We start from the raw sequence: 20,335 nt of genomic DNA, 5'->3' as shown, positions 1-20,335 counted from the left end.
GGAAGCCCTGTTTACTCACGTCTTCCGGCACTACGGGGTACCTGAGGATATAGTGTCTGATCGGGGTCCCCAGTTCACGTCGAGAGTCTGGAAGGCGTTCATGTAACGTCTGGGGGTCTCGATCAGCCTTACCTCGGGTTTTCACCCTGAGAGTAACGGGCAGGTAGAGAGAGTCAACCAGGATGTGGGCAGGTTTCTGCGGTCATATTGCCAGGACCGGCCGGGGGAGTGGGCCGCGTTTTTGCCCTGGGCCGAGATGGCACAGAACTCGCTTCCTCACTCCACCACTAACCTCTCCCCCTTTCAGTGCGTATTGGGGTACCAGCCGGTTCTGGCGCCGTGGCATCAGAGTCAGACTGAGGCTCCTGCGGTGGATGACTGGTTCAGGCACYCGGAGGAGACATGGGAGGCCGCCCATGTTCACCTCCAGCGAGCCGCGCTTCGCCAGAAAACCAGCGCGGACCGTCACCGCAGTGAGACCGGGTCTGGCTCTCAACCCGAATCCTGCCCCTCCGCCTGCCCTGCCGGAAGCTGGGTCCGCGGTTTGTGGGGCCCTTCAAAGTCCTGAGGAGGGTGAACGAGGTGTGTTACAGATTACAGCTTCCCTCTGATTATCGTWTTAACCCCTCGTTCCATGTGTCTCTCCTCAGGCCGGTGGTGGCTGGTCTGCTCCAGGAATCTGAAGTGCGGGCGGTCCACCCCCTTTGGACATCGAGGGGGCCCCGGCGTACTCCGTTCGTTCCATCCTGGATTRGTGGCGTCGGGCCTTCAGTACCTCGTGGAGTGGGAGGGGTACGGTCCGGAGGAGAGGTGTTGGGTCCCGGTTGCGGATGTTTTGGACACCGGACTACTGCGGGAGTTTCACCGTCGCCGGCCGGATCGCCCTGTGCCTTGCCCTCCGGGTCGTCCCCGAGGCCGGTGTCGGCGCGCCGCTGGAGCCGCGCGTCAATGGGGGGGGGGGGTTACTGTCACGACTTCCGCCGAAGTCGGCTCCTCTCCTTGTTCGGGCGGCGTTCGGCGATCGACGTCACCGGCTTTCTATCCATCGCCGCTCCATTTCTCATATGTCCATTTGTTTTGTCTTGTTCCATACACACCTGGTTTTCATTCCCCAATCAATCTACATGTATTTAGTCCTCTGTTCCTCATCATGTCTTTGTGTGTAATTGTTTATTGTTACGTGGATATTTGTCAGGCGCTGCACTTTTGTTATAGACCGTGTTTTTGGCACTAGTATGTTTTATGTGCTGTCGTTGTTGACCGGTATTAAAGTGCACCTGTTTACTATAATCCGCTCTCCTGCACTTGACTTCACCTCCCACATACACGCCTAACACCACACTGCCCTCACCCACCTAGATCAAAGGAATACCTATGTATAAAAGGAATACCTAAAAAAAAAATTCATTGACTACAGGTCAGCATTCAACACAATGGTCCCCTCCAAGCTCATCACCAACCTCAGGACCTAGGGACTGAACACCTCTCTCTGCAACTGAATCCTGGACTTCCTGACAGGCCGTCCCAACGCAGTGAGGGTAGTGAACAACACATCTGCCACGTGGATCCCTCCTGCACTCTCTGTTTATTCACGACTGTGTGGCCACACATGACTCCAACACCATCATTGAGTTTGCTGATCACACGACGGTGGTAGGACTGAGAGAGGTCGTTATCCTGGCACCACACACCACACTCCCCCTATAGGCTGTCTCATCGTTGTCGGTGATCAGGCCTACCACTGTTGTGTCGTCGGCAAAATGAATGATGGTGTTGCAGTCGTGCCTGGCCATGCATTCATGGGTGAACAGGGAGTACAGAAGGGGACTGAGCATGCACCCCTGAGGGGCCCTTGTGTTGAGGATCAGGGTGGCAGATGTGTTGTTCCCTACCCTTACCACCTGTGGGCGGCCCGTCAGGAAGACCAGGATCGAGTTGTAGAGGGAGGTGTTTAGTCCCTGGGTCCTTAGCTTAGTGATGAGCCCAGAGGGGACTATGGTGTTGAACGCTGAGCTGTAGTCAATGAATAGCATTCTCACATAGGTGTTCCTTTTGTCCAGGTGGGTGAGGGCAGTGTGGAGTGCAATAGAGATTGCGTCATCTGTGGATCTGTTGGGCCGTATGCGAATTGGAGTGGGTCCAAGGTGTCTGGGATGATGGTGTTAATGTGAGCCATGACCAGAATTTCAAAGCATTTTATGGCTACAGATGGGAGTGCTACGGGGCGATGGTCATTTTGGCAGGTTACCTTGGTTTTCTTGGCCGTTAATGATAAGGGAAGGATAAACTGAGAGATCAGAGAAAGCTATTGAAATCCGGCCCGTGTGCATATTGAAGACAACCAAAGAGTAGCATAGTAATTTATATACAAACAAACCCACTCGACTGTTACAAAGAGAGACACCGTCTAGCCTAACAAACAACGGAACCTTGGACCCAAACATACAAAACACACAAAGCTGTTGTCTAAACGTATTTTGGTAATATCTTTAACAGTCTCACAGAAACATGCCGAACCTAGAAACCAGTATAATCTGTGACCAACTCATACCACGGCAACAACGGCTTGTGTTTACTGCAGGGTAGCCATGGCAATGGAGACGGGTCTGCTCTGGCATCTGACCGATGGAATGGCACAGGCATAGAATTAGGAATTCGATTTTAATAGGATCTCTATGGGCAACTGGAGGGTTTCCAATGGCAACTAGACAGGAATAGGAACTAGGAAGGAGGAGGAGGAGGAGGAACTACTAACTGTGTGGCTTCAAGGCAGTTACAGGCAGTAGGCCACTGTTCCAGTCCCAGAGCTAAAGCTAGACAGGAGACACCCTGCCAATGAAACATGTTTACATGGTTGAGTAAGTAGTCTGTTGCTGTCCACCATGCTCCAGTCCCTGGAGTAGAGACAGAGACACACTGCCAGCTATAGGGGTGGAGAGGAGACACCCTGCCAGCTATAGGGGTGGATAGGAGACACCCTGCCAGCTATAGGGGTGGATAGGAGACAGCCTGCCAGCTATAGGGGTAGAGAGGAGACAGCCTGCCAGCTATAGGGGTCGAGAGGAGACAGCCTGCCAGCTATAGGGGTAGAGAGGAGACACCCTGCCAGCTATAGGGGTAGAGAGGAGACACCCTGTCAGCTATAGGGGTAGAGACAGGGACACCCTGCCAGCTATAGGGGTAGAGAGGAGACACCCTGTCAGCTATAGGGGTAGAGACAGGGACACCCTGCCAGCTATAGGGGTAGAGATGGAGACACCCTTCTAGCTAAGCAATATGTTTTGCTTTAACAGACCCATATGCTCTCTCTCTCTCTCTTCCACCACCCAGAGCAGTGAGCACACTCCTCTCAGTAACAGGGAATTGAGAGGGAAAGTGGTTCTACAGCAGAGTATGTGAGCAGAGCGGAGCGAGGTGCGGAGCGAGGAGCGTGCCCAATTTTACTGGAAGACAGAGCGAGATTCCCTAAGGCTGGAGCATCGGCCCTCTCGCCGCTCCAATTTCACTCCAGTAGTGCTCACTTCACGAGCTCAYGGCATGCCTGGCCCAGCATGCATTTGTAGTCTACTTGTGTGCTGCTATAGCCCCTTGCTTTAGCTACTGTCATGGAGTTCACTAAATATTTTCATAAAGAAACTGATAAAACACACAGGTGCAAAATCAAGGTGACTTACAAAGATTAGGACCAAGCGCAAGAGAGGGAGTGTGGTGATGTGGTGTCCACAACTAAAGAATCATTGTGGAATCTGAAAAGACACGTATCCCGAAAGCATGATGGTGTACTTACTACATGCACATGCTAAAAGAAAGGAACGAGGTGGGTAGATAACAAAGTGTGTCATTGTAGAAACTTTATTTATAAACTAAAAATCAGATCTTTTAAAAGTTTTGTTCATTTTTGTTTTATTATCTACACAAAAGGCCATAATTGATTTTCGCCCAATAGGCCTGGCATATTCCCACTTTCAAAGAGCTTTCCATTTTTATTGGGCTATTTTGCCTAAAAACCTTTAGGCCTACCTATAGAAAATATGCCAGGCCTATTGTATAGATAATAGAATAAGTAAGAAACAGCCTATAATGATTTAATGCAACAAAATGTTTAATTAAATGCTGAGCGTTTTATGTCCTTTCCAGCCTATTGTGTCGCACTCGCAAATGCTTCACAATGTATTTCTTTGTAGGCTATAACCTTGAAATAATTGAAATAATATAGTTCAAATAATACATTTTCATTCCTTCGTAGGCTCCCTGTCTGGCTCCTGACCTATTAGAGTGTTTACATGCTGTTTAATATGACATGTAGCCTATTTGAAATTATGTGKATTTTTTACATTCACCTTTTCATGTCTATTAAAATACTTTTCTTTCAAATCATACTGTTTGGTTTCAATACTTCAAAACTAAATGGTAGGTCCAGGTAGTCACAAAAATAGATGGGCGTTGGTTAAATTGGGATTTTAATGAAGGGCGCAAATTTGGAGCCACAGTTTTTTGTTTGTTTGTTGCTGTGAGCGCAGAGGGGTTGGAGTGGTTGGAAAGGAAGCAAGCACCGCTCCATGAGCCATGAGCGGGATTTTGACCGCTCAAATATTCTGTCCTACAGAGGCTCTGTGGAGGTCCCAGTGGGAAAAGGGAACATCTGCTCACGACCTCCCTATACCCCTCCCTCCCCATGGAGTTGATGTGCCTGGACTGAAAGGATTCAGTGGCCCTCATCTAACCCCCCCCCCCCATATGCACTGCCATAACCAGTAGCACTCATAACTGCAATATTCTCCACTTTTCTGAAACATGGCTTTTAGAACAAGATACCCCCCATGGCTATCCAACTCGATGAATTCTCCATTCACCAAGCAGACAGGACATTGGAGTCAGGGAGAGCGAGAGGGGGAGGGGTTTGCCTCTTCATCAACAGCAAAAAGTGTGCTGACTAGCGCAGTAGAAGTCTCGACTCATTGTTCACAGAAAGTTCTACAGCTGCACCATTGAGAGCATCTTGACTGGCTGCATCACTGCTTGGTATGGCAACTGCACCGCCCTCGATCGCATGGCGCTACAGAGGGTGGTGCAGACAGCCCAGTACATCACCGGGGCCGAGCTCCCTGCCATCCAGGACCTCTATATCAGGCAGTGTGAAAGGAAGGCCCGGAAAATTGTTAAAGACTCCAGCCACCCAAGCCATAGACTGTTCTCTCTGCTTACGCACTGCTAGCGGTACCGGAGCTACAAGTCTGACACCAACAGCTTCTATCCCCAAGCAATAAGACTGCTAAATAGCTAACAAAATGGCTACATGGACTATTGGCACTGACCCTTCAAGTTTTTTTGTTTTTTTTGCACTGTCTCTATGCACACACACACACATACACACACTCACAGTGACACTTCAACACACACACTTTATGCACATTCTACACACACCTCACATACACACACACTTTGTTTGCTGACACACACATGCACGCACACACATTCGTACTGACTTTACACACATGCACGCACACACAATCACATACAATTATAATATACTCTGCTGCTACTTCTGTTTATCATATATCCTGATGCCTAGTCACCTTACCTCTATAGATATCTACCCCTACCACTCCATTATCCCTGCACATTTTAAATATGATATTGGCACTGACCCTGGAACTGACCCTGTATAAAGCTTACTTACTTTCTCATGTTCTTCTTATTTCTATTTCTCTTCTGTTTTTGTTCTACTTGACTTAATATTATAGTAGTACTGATATTGATTACTGCATTGTTGGGAAAGAGCAAGAACGGCATTTCACTGTACTAGTGCACGTAACAATAAAAACTGAACTTGAAATGCACGTACGCGCACACACATATATATACACACACAAAATTCTCACCCTGTTAATATAATACTTCCTCCTCCTCTGAAGGGCTTCAAGTTATATCATACCCCTGTCCATGGTCTTAATAGATACCAGTTGAACATTAATATGACAGGTGTATAGTATGATTAGTATATTTGTGCTGCCATTTAAAGACTTAATGAGACTAATCCATCATTCTGTGTTCTGTTGATGGGCCTGATCTGAAACACAGCCTCAACAATATTTAGCCTTCCTCTGTGTCTCTCTCTGTGTGTCTCTCTCTGTGTGTCTCTCTCTGTGTGTCTCTCTCTGTGTGTCTCTCTCTGTGTGTCTCTCTCTGTGTGTCTCTCTCTCTGTGCCCTCTCTCGTGGTCTCTCTCTCTCTGTGTCTCCTTCTCTCTGGTGTCTCTCTCTGCTGGCTCTCTCTCTCTTGTGTCTCTCTCTCTCTTGTGTCTCTCTCTCTCTCTCGTGCTCTCTCTGTGTCTCTCTCTGTGTCTCTCGTCTCTCTCTCGTCTCTCTCTGTTGTCTCTCTGTCTGTCTGTCTCTCTTGTCGTCTTCTGTCTCTTCTCTCTGTCTGTCTGTTCTCTCTCTCTGTTCTCGTCTGTCTCTCTCTCTGTCGTCGTCTCTTCTCTCTCTGTCTTGTGCTCTCTCTGTCTGTCTTGTCTCTCTCTGTGTTGTCGTCTCTCGTGTCTGTCTGTGTCTCTCTCTGTGTCTGTCTGTCTGTGTCTCTCTCGTGTCTGTCTGTGTCTCTCTCTGTGTCTGTCTGTCTCTCTGTCTGTTCTTTTCCTTGGGGTCCTGTGTCTGTTCTTGTCTGTCTGTCTCTCTCTGTGTCTGTCTGTCTGTCTCTTCTGTCTTGTCTGTCTGTCTGTCTGTCTGTCTGTCTGTCTGTCTGTCTTCTGTCTGCTCTTTTCTCTCTCTCTCTCGCCCTCTCTCTCTCTCTCTCTCTCTCTCCTCTCTCTCTCTCTCTCTCTTCTCTCTCTCTCTCTCTCTCTCTCTCCTCTCTCTCTCTCTCTCTCTCTCTCTCTCTCTCTCTCTCTCTCTCTCTCTCTCTCTCTCTCTCTCTCTCTCTCACTCTCTCTCCTCTCTCTCTCCTCTCTCTCTCTCTCTCTCTCTTCTTCAAGGGGCTTTATGGCATGGGAAACATGTGTTACATTGCCCAAAGCAAGTGAGGTAGATATTATACAAAAGTGAAATAAACAATACAAATTAACATAAACATTACACATACAGAAGTTTCAAAACAATAAAAACATTACAAATGTTATAATTATATATATACAGTGTTGAACAATGTACAAATGGTTAAAGCACACAAGTTAAAATAAATAAGCATAAATATGGTTGTATTTACATGGGTCAATGGTGTTTGTTCTTCACTGGTTCCCTTTTCTTGGCAACAGGTCACAAATCTTGCTGCTGTGATGGCACACTGTGGAATTTCTCCCAGTAGATATGGGAGTTTATCAAAATGGATTTGTTTTCAAATTCTGTGTGATCTGTGTAATCTGTGGGAAATATGTCTCTCTATATGGTCATACATTGGGCAGGATTAGGAAGTGCAGCTCAGTTTCCACCTCATTTTGTGGGCAGTGAGCACATGCCTGTCTTCTCTTAAGAGCCATGTCTGCCTACGGCGGCCTTTCTCAATAGCAAAGCTATGCTCACTGAGTCTGTACATAGTCAAAGCTTTCCTTAAGTTTGGGTCAGTCACAGTGGTCAGGTATTCTGCCACTGTGTTACTCTCTGTTTAGGGCCAAATAGCATTTCTAGTTTGCCTGTTTGTTAATTCTTTCCAATGTGTCAAGTAATTATCTTTTTGTTTTCTCATGATTTGGTTGGGTCTAATTGTGCTGTTGTCCTGGGGCTCTGTGGTTTGTGTTTGTGAACAGAGCCCTAGGACCAGCTTGCTTAGGGGACTCTTCTCCAGGTTCATCTCTCTGTAGGTGATGGCTTTGTTATGGAAGGTTTGGGAATCGCTTCCTTTTAGGTGGTTGTAGAATTTATCTCTCTCTCTCTCTCTCTGTCTCCCTAGGGTGTAACCTTCATTCAGGCACACTGTGTGTGTTTGTGCGTGCATGCGCGTGTGTGTAAGTGGCCCATTTGTCTCATTGATTGGACTCCATTACCCAGAAGGTCATGGGGGCACCTGCAATACTTCTTTGTCTCCGTCTGTAATGTTTGACAGACACACACACACACCACAATATAACTAATGATTTCTGGATTGAGAATGATCTGTTAAATGACACTGGTAATTGCTTGTGTCCTCCCTGTAGCTTTAAATCTGGTTAAAAGCCCCTCCCCCTCATATTTATGTAAATCTAAATGACATAACTGGACAGAATAATAGACAATGTGCTGCACTCAGGTTATACTTCAAAAACGGTTGGGTGCTGGATCTTTGTTAGTAGGGAAATAAATAAATGACAGAAGATGATCTTTTAATGTCATCTTGTATTTATGAGAGGTTGAATGCACCGAGTTGTCTGTTTGAACTACTGGCGCACAGCTCGGACACCCATGCATACCCTCAAAGACATGCCACAAGAGGTCTCTTCAAGGTCCCCAAGTCCAGAACAGACTATGGAAGGCACACAGTACTAAATAGAGCCAAGACTACATGGAACTCTATTCCACATCATGTAACTCATGCAAGCAGTGAAATTAGATTTAAAAACAGATTAAAAAACACCTTATGGAACAGCGGGGACTGTGAAGCAACACAAACATAGGCACATACACACACGACAGCATACGCAGTATTACACACGTACAAATGGATTTTGTACTGTAAATATGTGGTAGTGGTGGAGTAGGGGCCTGAGGGCACACAGTCTGAATGTATTGTAATGTATTTAAAATTGTATAAACTGCCTTAATTTTGCTGGACCCCAGGAAGAGTAGCTGTTGCCTTGGCAGCAGCTAATGGGATCCATAATAAATACAAATACAAATATACAAAGATAACCCTGAGACAAAGATTCTGTCCAAAACAAAACTAGTCTACTCTCTTAGAAAAAAAAGGTGCTATCTAGAACCCAAAAGGGTTTTTCGGCTGTCCCCATTGGATAATCCTTTCGTTCCAAGTAGAACCGTTTTAGGCTCCATGTAGAACCCTTTCCACAGAGGGTTCTACATGGAACTCAAAATGGTTCAACCTGGAACCAAAAAGGGTTTTCCTATGGGGACAGCTGGGGACCCTTTTGGAACCCTTTTTTCTAAGATTGTTATTTTAGCAATCCCACCCTGACTACCAGAGCTACCTTATCAGTAGAGGAGGAATGCAGGCAGGGAGACGGTATGGCAGGGGAGGGATGGAGGCTACGGAGGATTTATGGGAGGGTTGATATGGAGGGGAGTTGTGAATTGAGAGGAGTTGTAGGGAGGGAGGGAGGGCTGCAGGGTTGGTAGGGAGAGGAGGGATGCAGGGTTGGTAGGGAGGGAGGGGGAGGGTTGGTAGGGAGGGAGGGAGGGATGCAGGGTTGGTAGGGAGGGAGGGAGGAGGGATGCAGGATTGGTAGGGAGGGAGGGAGGGATGCAGGGTTGGTAGGGAAGGAGTGAGGGATGGAGGGTTGGTAGGGAGGGAGGGAGGGATGCAGGGTTGGTAGGGAAGGAGTGAGGGAGTGAGAGAGAGGGATGGAGGGTTGGTAGGGAGGGAGGGAGGGATACAGGGGAGTGTGAATGGGAGAGTTGTAGGCAGGGAGGGAGGGAGGGAGGGATGCAGGATTGGTAGGGAAGGGATGGAGGGAGTGTGAATGAGAGAGTTGGTAGGGAGGGAGGGAGGGATGCAGGGTTGGGAGGGAGGGAGGATGCAGGGTGGAGGGAGGGAGGGAGGGATGCAGGGTTTTAGGGAGGAGGGAGGGAGGATGCAGGGTTGGAAGGGAGGGAGGGAGGGATGCAGGGTGGAAGGGAGGGAGGGATGCAGGGTTGGAAGGGAGGGAGGGAGGGATGCAGGGTGGGAAGGGAGGAGGGAGTGCAGGGTTGGAAGGGAGGGAGGGATGCAGGGTTGGAAGAGGAGGGAGGATGCAGGGTTGGAAGGGAGGGAGGGATGCAGGGTTTGGAAGAGGCGAGGGAGGGATGCAGGGTTTGTAGGGAGGATGCAGGGTTGGTAGGGAGGGATGCAGGGTTGGTAGGGAAGGGCCCCTATGGGAAACATGACAGTGCTAGCTGCTGCCTGGCCCTGGATCCTCTGCAGACCCTGGGGGTGTTGGTCCGGTTGGCCCTGGATGATGTCATAGTATAGTCAGTCACACCTCAGTTCTTTCCTGCCCGGGGGTCATGGTTTTCAGTTACTGTTAGTTACTGTAGTCAGGAGGAGCTCTGCAGTAATGTCCGTTCCTCTTCTCTGGGAGGCACTGTGACCGGTAACATAGTAGCATGGATTCCCTGCCTGGTTCAAGTGCTGAGACCCACTGACACACACCGTACATATTGTACTGAGACCATGTACATAGCATGTAGTGAACATACATTCACTGAGACCATGTACTAAGAAGTTCCTCATGGAAAGATATGTTGTAAGTTGTAACAGCCACTCACTAACTTCCTTATTTCCAGTCATTGGTCTTAAAACAGAAAAATGAGATTCTTTGTGATTCTGGAGTTGGACTCCTTATATGGGCTGACAGCTGGGGGCTGCCTAGTCTAGCCTAACACAGAAAAACAGAGTTGCATGTTTCAATGTGATTCCCAAACCGGTCAGAGAGGTTACAAGTCAAAAAGCAGGAAGTAAAATGTCAAACGAAGATAAAACATTGCAGTAAGAATGGATGATAAATGTGTAGCTCACTCAGTGGGTTGTTCCGTTTGGGTCCACATGGACAGAGAAAGCAGCAGCAATCTCAATTATTTGACTGGCCAGTCCGAAAAGGAGTTGGATGCATTTTTCTTCAAAGCTACTCAAGCAATAGTAGGGTTGCAAAGGGAGGGTTTAGTACTGGAATCTTTCAAAGTTGACCAGTAAACTAACAGAATTTTGGTAACTTTCAAGGATTTTATGTAATCTATCACTAGACATCTAGTGGTCCTTTTGGGTAATTCCGATTATCACAGGTGTCTGTAATTATTTCTGGCACTCTGTGTGGTCTTATCACATGTAAAATATATCAAATAATATGATAACCCAAAAAAGTATGTCAAAGCTGTGAAACATTATCCAAATATAAACTATCAACTTAGTCAATACCATTGGTGTTTTATTTTTTATTMAACCTTTATTTAACTAGGCAAGTCAGTTAAGAACAAATTCTTATTTACAATGACTGCRTACACCGGGCCAAACCCGGACGACGCTGGGACAATTGTGCACCTCCCTATGGGACTCCTAATCACGGCCAGTTGTGATACAGCCTGGAATCGAACCTGGGTCTGTAGTGACACCTCTAGCACTGAGATGCAGTGAGGGCTGATATTAGGGCTTTAGCATGAAATACTCTTTATCTTTTTTTTTTAAATCAACCTTTATTTTACTATGTCAGTATGTCTTTGTCGTCAATGTTTTGGCACCAAGCTGGTGTCAGTTGTGAAAAATGTCAATAGTTTGAAGAGTTGCAGAGTTCATTTAAAATAATGAAATTCTTGCTTAGATGTTTTTTTCATTAATTAAGCTATTTTCTCTTGAACCATTATGGTCTATCCACTGGAAACTCATGAACAACATGGACACAGATATTTAAAAAAAGATATGATATAGGAATATTTATTAAAACGTATTATTCAATTATAAATTATCAAAGTTACTACAGATTGCCATAGATTACCTGTTAATTACCAAAACTACAGAAGATTCCGGTAATATTTGTAAGTTAACGGTAGCTTTGCAACCCTACGCAATGGTAACTGAGTGCAAAAACTATGTTAGCGTGTGTTATTGTAAATCTGTGAATGAGCATAAGCACTAAAAATGTGTGGCTGTGATCATGCCACGATCCTGCATGCTCTATAAGCAACATGGGGTACATTAGAGATACTGTTCTCACACAGACACTGAGGTGTACTCTCATCCAAAGTAATCAGACTCAGTATGTTGTATTATTATAAGTGTAGGTTTGAAATGTTGCTACTCTGCTGTTCCTTCTGCTTCATAATTCACCGTAGCAGAGAGTTGTGCTGGGAGAAGGTTGTCAAAAGCAGTCATAATCACAGAACTCATGTCATGTCGAATCACAGCACCCGTATTCATAATGTCTCATGATAAATGTGGTGCGGAGAGACAAGTGAAATCGACATGTGGCGTCTTTGAAATGAAAACAAGGAAGGAAGGAATGAGGGATGAGGGATGGAAGGAAGGAAGGAATGAAGAAAGGTGTCACGTCTACTCCCACTCTTCCATCCCCTGGCGCTTGAGGGCGCCAGGCTGCCCTGCATCACGCACTCTTGTCATCAATTACGCACACCTGCCTTCCCTCGTCACGCGCATCAGCGATATTGGACTCACCTGGACTCACTCACTCATCTGTTTATTTCCTCCCCTACATTTGTCAGTTCCCCAGCTCTGTTCCCTGCTGATGCATTAATTGTCTTTTGTTTTTGTTACCTGTTTGCTGACGCTGTTCCTGTCTCGTTCCATGTCCGTTATTTATTAAATGTTTTACTCCCCGTACCTGCTTTGACTCTTTCCAGCGTCATTCCATGTGACAGAATGCATCAGCCAACACACGATGCATCGGGGAGTACTGGCGTTCCGGTTGGTATGGTGGCATCGGCTCTGGGTCGCCACCGATGTACCCGGGGGTGCCTAGCCAGCTCGTCGGGCTTCCACACCCTAGCTGGCTCAAGAGGTTTCCTTTCCCCGGTTGGATCGGATGGCGCCCATCCCACGTCGGGCCTCAGCCGGATCGTTGGTTCTTGTTCGCCCAGCCGGTCCAGGAGTTTTTTTTGTTTGTTTTTTGTTTTGTTGGTGACGTCAGGGTGGATTCTGCCGCCGATGGAACAGAGGGTGCCTAAGCCAGCCCGTCGGGCTTTTACGCCCTGGCTGGCTCGAGAGGTTTCCTTGCCTCGTTTAGCTCGGCGGCTTCCCATCCCACGTCACTCTCCACCGGATCATCGGGCTCCCTCTCTGCAGTGGGATCGACAGGCGTCTTGCCTCAGCCAGATGTTAGGTTCCCATGCCTCAGCCGGCTCGCCAGGTTCTTACGCTCCTGCCGGTTCGTTGGGCTCCCATGCCCCAACCGGCTTGCCCAGCGCCCATGTCTCAGCCGGTTCGCCCAGGTGGGACGCCGGGTGGCGCCCCAAGAGGGAGGGTGTACTGTCACATCTGCTCCCGCTCTTCCCTCCCCTGGCGCTTGAGGGCGCCAGGCTGCCCTGCATCACGCACTCCTGTCATCAATTAGCACACCTGCCTTCCCTCGTCACACGCATCAGCAATATTGGACTCACCTGGACTCACTCACTCATCTGTTTATTTCCTCCCCTACATTTGTCAGTTCCCCAGCTCTGTTCCCTGCTGATGCATTAATTGTCTTTTGTTTTTGTTACCTGTTTGCTGACGCTGTTACTGTCTCGTTCCATGTCCGTTATTTATTAAATGTTTTACTCCCAGTACCTTCTTCGTCTCTCCAGCGTCATTCCATGTGACAGAAGGAGGGATGGAAGGAAGGAGGACACGATGAGACAATGTTGTATTCATGCTTTGAGAATAATTAACAGAACTGTACTACAGTCACTCAGTCTTGGCAGAACTGTAAATACCAGGAAAGACACAGTAGGCCTTCACAGGTGGTAATTAACCACTCAGGAGTTTATATGATGTTGGAGTTTATATGATGTTGGAGTTTCAATTTCACTGCTTGTTTATGATATTGTTAAAGGTTTGTCAGGATGTCAGGATGTCAGGAAGTCAGGATTTCAGGATGTGAGGTTGTCAGGATGTGAGGAAGTCAGGATATCAGGATGTGAGGAAGTCAGGATTTCAGGATGTGAGGTTGTCAGGATGTGGGTAAGTCAGGATTTCAGGATGTGAGGTTGAGGATGTCAAGATGTCAGGATGTGAGGTTGTCAGGATGTGAGGTTGTCAGGATGTGAGGATGTCAGGACATGAGGATGTCAGGATGTGAGGTTGTCAGGATGTGGGGATGTCAGGATGTGAGGTTGTCAGGATGTGAGGAATGTCAGGGTGTGAGGATGTGGGGATGTCAGGATGTGAGGATGTCAGGGTGTGAGGATGTGGGGATGTCAGGTTGTGGGGATGTGAGGTTGTCAGGATGTGAGGAAGTCAGGATGTGAGGTTGTCAGAATGTCAGGATGTGAGGATGTCAGGGTATCAGGATGTGAGGTTGTCAGGATGTCAGGATGTGAGGAAGTCAGGATGTGAGGATGTCAGGTTGTGGGGATGTCAGGATGTGACGTTGTCAGGATGTGAAGTTGTCAGGATGTCAGGACGTGAGGATGGCAGGGTGTGAGGATGTGGGGATGTAAGGATGTATCAGAGGGAGGAAGTGTAGAGGATATCCCCACAGGGACTCAGAGAGAAGGAATCACAGAGCCACTGTGAAACAGCTGTCTTTCTGTCTAGTAGGTGACAGGCATATGCATCATGTGGTTTAATCAGAGATGAGACAACAGCAGAGGGAGAGAGGGTGAGCGAGGGAGATAGAGAGTACCTTAAGAGAAAGGGGAGAGAGGGAGAGAGAGAGAGAGAAGAAGAAGAGAGAGACAGAGAGACAGCCTGTCTCCTGTGTCAGACACAGGCAGCCCACTTGTGATTCCCTTGGAGTGCACCTGCAGATAGGAGTAGATCATGAAAACATGCAGATGAGCTCTGAATCACACAGGAGGAAGTAATGAACTATTAACATGAGGAAGTGCACTACTTTAGGTGCCATAGGAATTAACTTGGACCCACTCATCTCATCCTATGTGGTTCTTTGGTCTTCTTAGACTTGATATCCTTGGTCTTCTTGAATTCTTAATAGGAGTGTAAGTTGTCATGAGACAACATATAAATTCACTAGGTGTCCCACACTGCTGCTTATTGTTCTACTGCTGAAAGATGGGATAGTCTGCTCTAAGAAGTCACATTTGGTCTCTAGCCAGCTGAGTGTGGTCTGTTTGTCTGTGTTCACATGCTTTGATGGCATAAATCATACTGACTTTGTCAGTGTACACCTTGTGATTCATCAAACATGTGCTTTGTGGTTAAGAGGAGCAGTCAGAGAGAAACACACACACACACACACACACACACACACACACACAGTTTCCTCCTCTCTGTGTCAAGAGCAAACAGAGATAATTAGGTAAAGAGAGAGATGTCCTCCAGCCAAGACGGATGCTGGTGTCCTGTTAAAGAACACAAACCCAATGCAGAAACACCGCTGGTCTTTCAATGATCCACCTGATACGATCTCTCCATCATACACCAGGGAAATGAGCATGTATCCATGTGTGTGTTGACATTCAGATGGAAAGGAAAGAGAGGAGGGTAGGAATCCCTGGGTTGTTTTGGAATGTGAGTGTGGTCTGTGTTTGTGTTTCAGCCTCACCATGAGATGATGTTAGCTGTGAGTAAAGCCCCATCTTTCATTACAGGCATCGATGTAGCCAATCAGATAGCACTCAGGATAAATCTAAAGAAACATTTTAAATGTAGGTGAGAGAGAGGAAGGTTTGGTTGGGTTGTGGTCCGCGCTGAGGCAAATGTGGATTGTTGGTGTGATCCATAATTGGTTTTCCATCGGAATAAATAGTTATATTGTCAGTGGATGCATCTGGATTGATGCTGTATCTACAAGAGAAGGCTGAAGTGCTGACAGATAAGATACGGTCAACGATGTTTCTTCACCCTACAAAGGAGAAATAGATGTGATTATCTTGCAACAGTGGTGTAGGTGTTCTGGAAATACTCCTGGAACCAGAGTTTGTCTGGTTCATACTAAAATCAAAGTCCTAATATTGTTTCTTTTAGCAGATTGCTTTTGTAAGCCTCAGAAATGGTAATGAGAGGCACCATGAGGCGTGTAAATTGCAGTGGAAGGCAGTTTTCATTGCTTAGCAAAGTAATCATTTATATATAATTGATATTTCCCTGAAGACATAGGTCTACTCTCTTACAGAGTCTCTTTATGCCATTTCTGAATCCAGACACCGAGAGAGAGACTATCTCTCCTCAGAATAAAATAAGAGCTATACTGTATATGCCATATATTGTATATGCCATATATTGTTGAAGCTATTTATTCTTCAAAACATGACTGTCAGTACAGAAGCCCACCATGGTATTTCAGAATACTTTGCCTGTTGCCTCAGAATGRATTAATAGCTATAATGTGAAATCTACCCAGTTTATATTCCATAAGTAAAAACACTGACATCAACTTGATGTCTTTGCATGGGAACACGTTTGCCTGTGACTCAGACACTGAGTTCCAGAACACTTTGTGTTCCACAGAAGTCTACTAAGGGTTCGGTGGTGCTGGACTTTGTGTTGGACCATGTGAAGCTGGTAGAGACAGACTTCTTCGGGCTGCGCTACTGTGACCGCAGCCACCAGACGGTGAGTCACCAGTGATTTCTATAAACATATTTATACAAATAATATATACATTTATAAGTGAATGTGTATATGAATGTGTGTCCATGTGAGTGACAGTATCTCAGCACACCACTGATAATCTCACAGTAGACCAGGGAAGGCTTTATGCATTATGACATGCTTATGACATTACATTATGAATGGCACACCGGAGCGATTATTTCCTTCCTTCATATACACTAATCAAAGTGTCTGGTGAGATTAGAAAGGTTATTTTGCCTCAAGTCAGATGTCTGGCTTAGATATCTGAAGATGGTAGCTTCAGCTTGCCCCAGTCAAAGTGAAAATAGTAAGCATTATTATCCTATAAAGACAACAACAGCTCTGTGAATATTGGCCGGGGGTCATTCTCTGTCCTGTCATTCCTACAGAAGGTGCCATCACAGAGCGTCCCACGCAGGCCCAGCCCATGATAGGGTAGAGTAGGGCTGGGGAGGAGTAGTAATAACCCATGCAGGGCCCCAGGGCTACACACACTCAGAGTTAGTCAGAGTACAGAGCCATAAAATAACATAATGATAACTGTGTCCCAAATAGCACCCTATTCCCTGTGTAGTGCACTACATAGGGAATGGTTCTGGTCAAAAGGAGTGCACTATTATGGGAATAGWGTGCCATTTAGGACACATACATACTCTCCCAACGTCCCCATCTCTCTCTCACATGGATGGGCGGTATCCTGTGCAATGCCTTCAGGGGGCTGTCGGCCAAGCCCTGATTTATCGTCAGACCAGCATAGGATGAAAGAAAAATAGTGAAAGGAGACTGAAAATGTTGGAACGCCAGCATCACTGTCTGTTTGACATGTTGGATATAGCCTATGCCCTAACATGTACTATGCACTATTATAAACTGGGTGGTTCGAGCCCTGAATGCTGATTGGCTGACCGCTGTGGTATATCAGACTGTATACCACGGGTATGACAAAACATGTATTTACTGCTCTAGTTACGTTGGTAACCAGTTTATAATAGCAATAAGGCACCTCACGGCTAAGGGCTGTAACCAGGCACTCCGCATTGTGTCGTGCTTAAGAACAGTCCTTAGCCGTGGTATATTGGCCATATACCACACCCCCTCGGGCCTTATTGCTTAATTATCACACACCCTGAACAAGAGAGGATTCTTACACGGAACCCAAACCGGCTACGCGCGTGCACCATCGTGCGCTATCGTGCATAAATGTATTTTGTCCCCCTACACCAAACGCGATCACGACACGCAGGTTAAAATATCAAAACAAACTCTGAACCAATTACATTAATTTAGGGACAGGTCGAAAAGCATTAAACATGTATGGCAATTTAGCTAGTTAGTTTGCACTTGCTAGCTAATTTGTCCTGGGATATAAACATTGAGTTGTTATTTTACCTGAAATGCACAAGATCCTCTACTCCGACAATTAATCCACACATAAAACGGCCAACCGAATCGTTTCTAGTCATCTGTCCTCCTTCCAGGCTTTTTCATCTTTGAACTTATATGGTGATCGGCATCTAAACTTTCATAGTATTACCACGACGACCAGCAAAATAGTTCGTCATTCAATCACCCACGTGGGTATAACCAATGAGGAGATGGCACGTGGGTACCTGCTTCTATAAACCAATGAGGAGATGGGAGAGGCAGGACTTTCAGTGCGATCTGCGTCAGAAATAGAAAGTTKTATTTTAGCCCTTGGCATCGCAGATGCTCGTTGGCGCGCGCGAGCAGTGTGGGTACAATAATTGAATAACATGGATTTCTAAATTATTTTTGTGATCCTCGCACACGCGACGTGTCAGGTCTGGTCAGCATGTTACATTGTTCCCTCACGTCCCTCTAACCTTCAAAGCTCAATTTGTTTTTCTTTTTCTCTCTCTCTCTCTCTGTCTCTATCCATCTCTCTCTCTTCATCTTTCATTCCATCTCTCTCTCTTCATCTTTCTATCCATCTCTCTCTCTCCGTCTTTCTATCCATCCATCTCTCTCTATCTCTCTCTCTCTCTCTCGCTCTCTGTGTCTTTCTATCCATCTATCTCTCTCTCTCTCTGTCTTTCTATCCATTTCTCTCGCTCTCTTTCTATCCATCTATCTCTCTCTCTCTCTGTCTTTCTATCCACCTCTTTCTGTCTTTCTATCCATCTCTCTCTCTTTCTATCCATCTCTCTCCCTCTCTCTGTCTTTCTATCCGTCTCCCATCTATTCATCTCTCCCCACCTCCCTCTCTCTATCCCTGTCTCTCTATTCCTGTTTCTCTCTCTGGCTCTCTCTCTCTCTTTATTTTTTTTGTTATTTTATTAAAATTGTAAAACACTTATTGAGTTTGATGCTATGATAGAATAAAACTGATTATGGATCAACAAAATTGTAGTAAATCCCCAATACTAATCTAAATGACAGTGAAATAAAGCAAACCGGTACTGACTAAAAATATTCCAAAACATGCATTCTGTTTGCAACAAGGCACTACAGTACTACTAAAAAAATGTGACAAAGGAATTAACTTTTTGTCCTGAATACGAAGTGTTATGTTTGGGGCAAATCCAACACAACACATGACTGAGTACCACTTTTTGTATTTTCAAGCATGGTGATGGCTGCATCATGTTATAGGGTATGCTTCTCATCTGCAAGAACTGGGGAGATTTTCCAGATAGAAAGAAACGGAATGGAGCTAAGCACAGGCAAAATCTTAGAGGAAAAACCTGGTTCAGTCTGCTTCAGTCTGACACTGAGAGACAAATTCACCTTTCAGTAGGACAATAACCTAAAACACAAGGCCAAATCTACACTGGAGTTGCTTAGCAAGAAGACATTGAATGTTCCTGAGTGGCCTAGTAACAGTTTTGACTTAAATCAGCTTGAAAATATATGGCGAGACTCTGAAAATGGCTGTCTAGTATTGATCAACAACCAACTTCATAGAGATTGAAGAATTTGGAAAATAATAATGGGAAAATATTGCACAATCCAGGTGTGCAAAGCTCTTAGAGACTTACCCCAAAATACTCACAGCTGTACTCATTGCAGCCAAAGGTGTTTATAACATGTATTCACTCAGGGGGGTGAATACTTATCTAATCAAGATATGAGTGTTTTCTTTTTCATTCATTCAACCCCCAAATAATGCATTTGACTTCCACTTTATGGGGGGGGGGGGACCAAATGTTTATTTGTTTAGTTCTTTTTGGTTCGTACCTGTAGGCTGCCACTCAAAAGAAAGAACAAATCAATCAGTAAGAAATACAAACATAGTTGAATATAAACAGGAAAAAAGGGCCTCCACCCTGAGCCTCTCATCCCATTCCACCTACCCCACCCAGCCACCATGTCTCCACCCCCAACCTCCCATCCCATTCCACCTACCCCACCCAGCCACCATGTCTCCACCCCCCCCAACCTCCCCATCCATTTACATTTACATTTAAGTCATTTAGCAGACGCTCTTATCCAGAGCGACTTACACAATTGGAAAGTTCATACATATTCATCCTGGTCCCCCCCGTGGGAATTGAACCCACAACCCTGGCGTTGCAAGCGCCATGCTCTACCAACTGAGCCACACGGGACCATTCCACCTACCCACCCCAGCCACTATGTCTCCACCCCCAACCTCCCATCCCATTCCACCTACCCACCCAGCCGCCATGTCTCCCCCACCTCCCATCCCATTCCACCTACCCACCCCAGCCACCATGTTTCCACCCCAACCTCCCATCCCCATTCCACCTACCCCACCCAGCACACCATGTTTCCACCCCAACCTCACATCCCGTTCCACCTACCCCACCCAGCCACCATGTCTCCACCCCAAACTCCCATCCCATTCCACCTACCCCACCCAGCCACCATGTCTCCACCCCGAACCTCCCCATCCCATTCCACCTACCCACCCAGCCACCATGTTTCCACCCCCAACCTCCCATCCCATTCCACCTACCCCACCAGCCACCATGTTTCCACCCCCAACCTCC

The 20,335-nt window shown here is 46.4% G+C and overlaps 1 protein-coding gene across 1 annotated transcript in view; it reads left to right on the top strand.

Annotated features, from left to right (window-relative positions):
• Positions 1-20,335, top strand: part of epb41l4a (erythrocyte membrane protein band 4.1 like 4A) — a 106,932-nt gene that overhangs the window by 17,410 nt on the left and 69,187 nt on the right. Inside the window, exon 3 of the mRNA XM_024013445.2 lies at positions 16,236-16,340. Coding sequence (XP_023869213.1) covers positions 16,236-16,340 — 105 coding nt within the window. The remainder of the gene's footprint in view (positions 1-16,235; positions 16,341-20,335) is intronic.

The sequence above is a fragment of the Salvelinus sp. IW2-2015 genome, linkage group LG20, assembly GCF_002910315.2.
Source record: "Salvelinus sp. IW2-2015 linkage group LG20, ASM291031v2, whole genome shotgun sequence".
NCBI classification, from domain to species: Eukaryota; Metazoa; Chordata; class Actinopteri; order Salmoniformes; family Salmonidae; genus Salvelinus; species Salvelinus sp. IW2-2015.
Note: the sequence above shows the minus strand (reverse complement) of the source record. Positions and strands in the feature narration are given on the sequence as shown.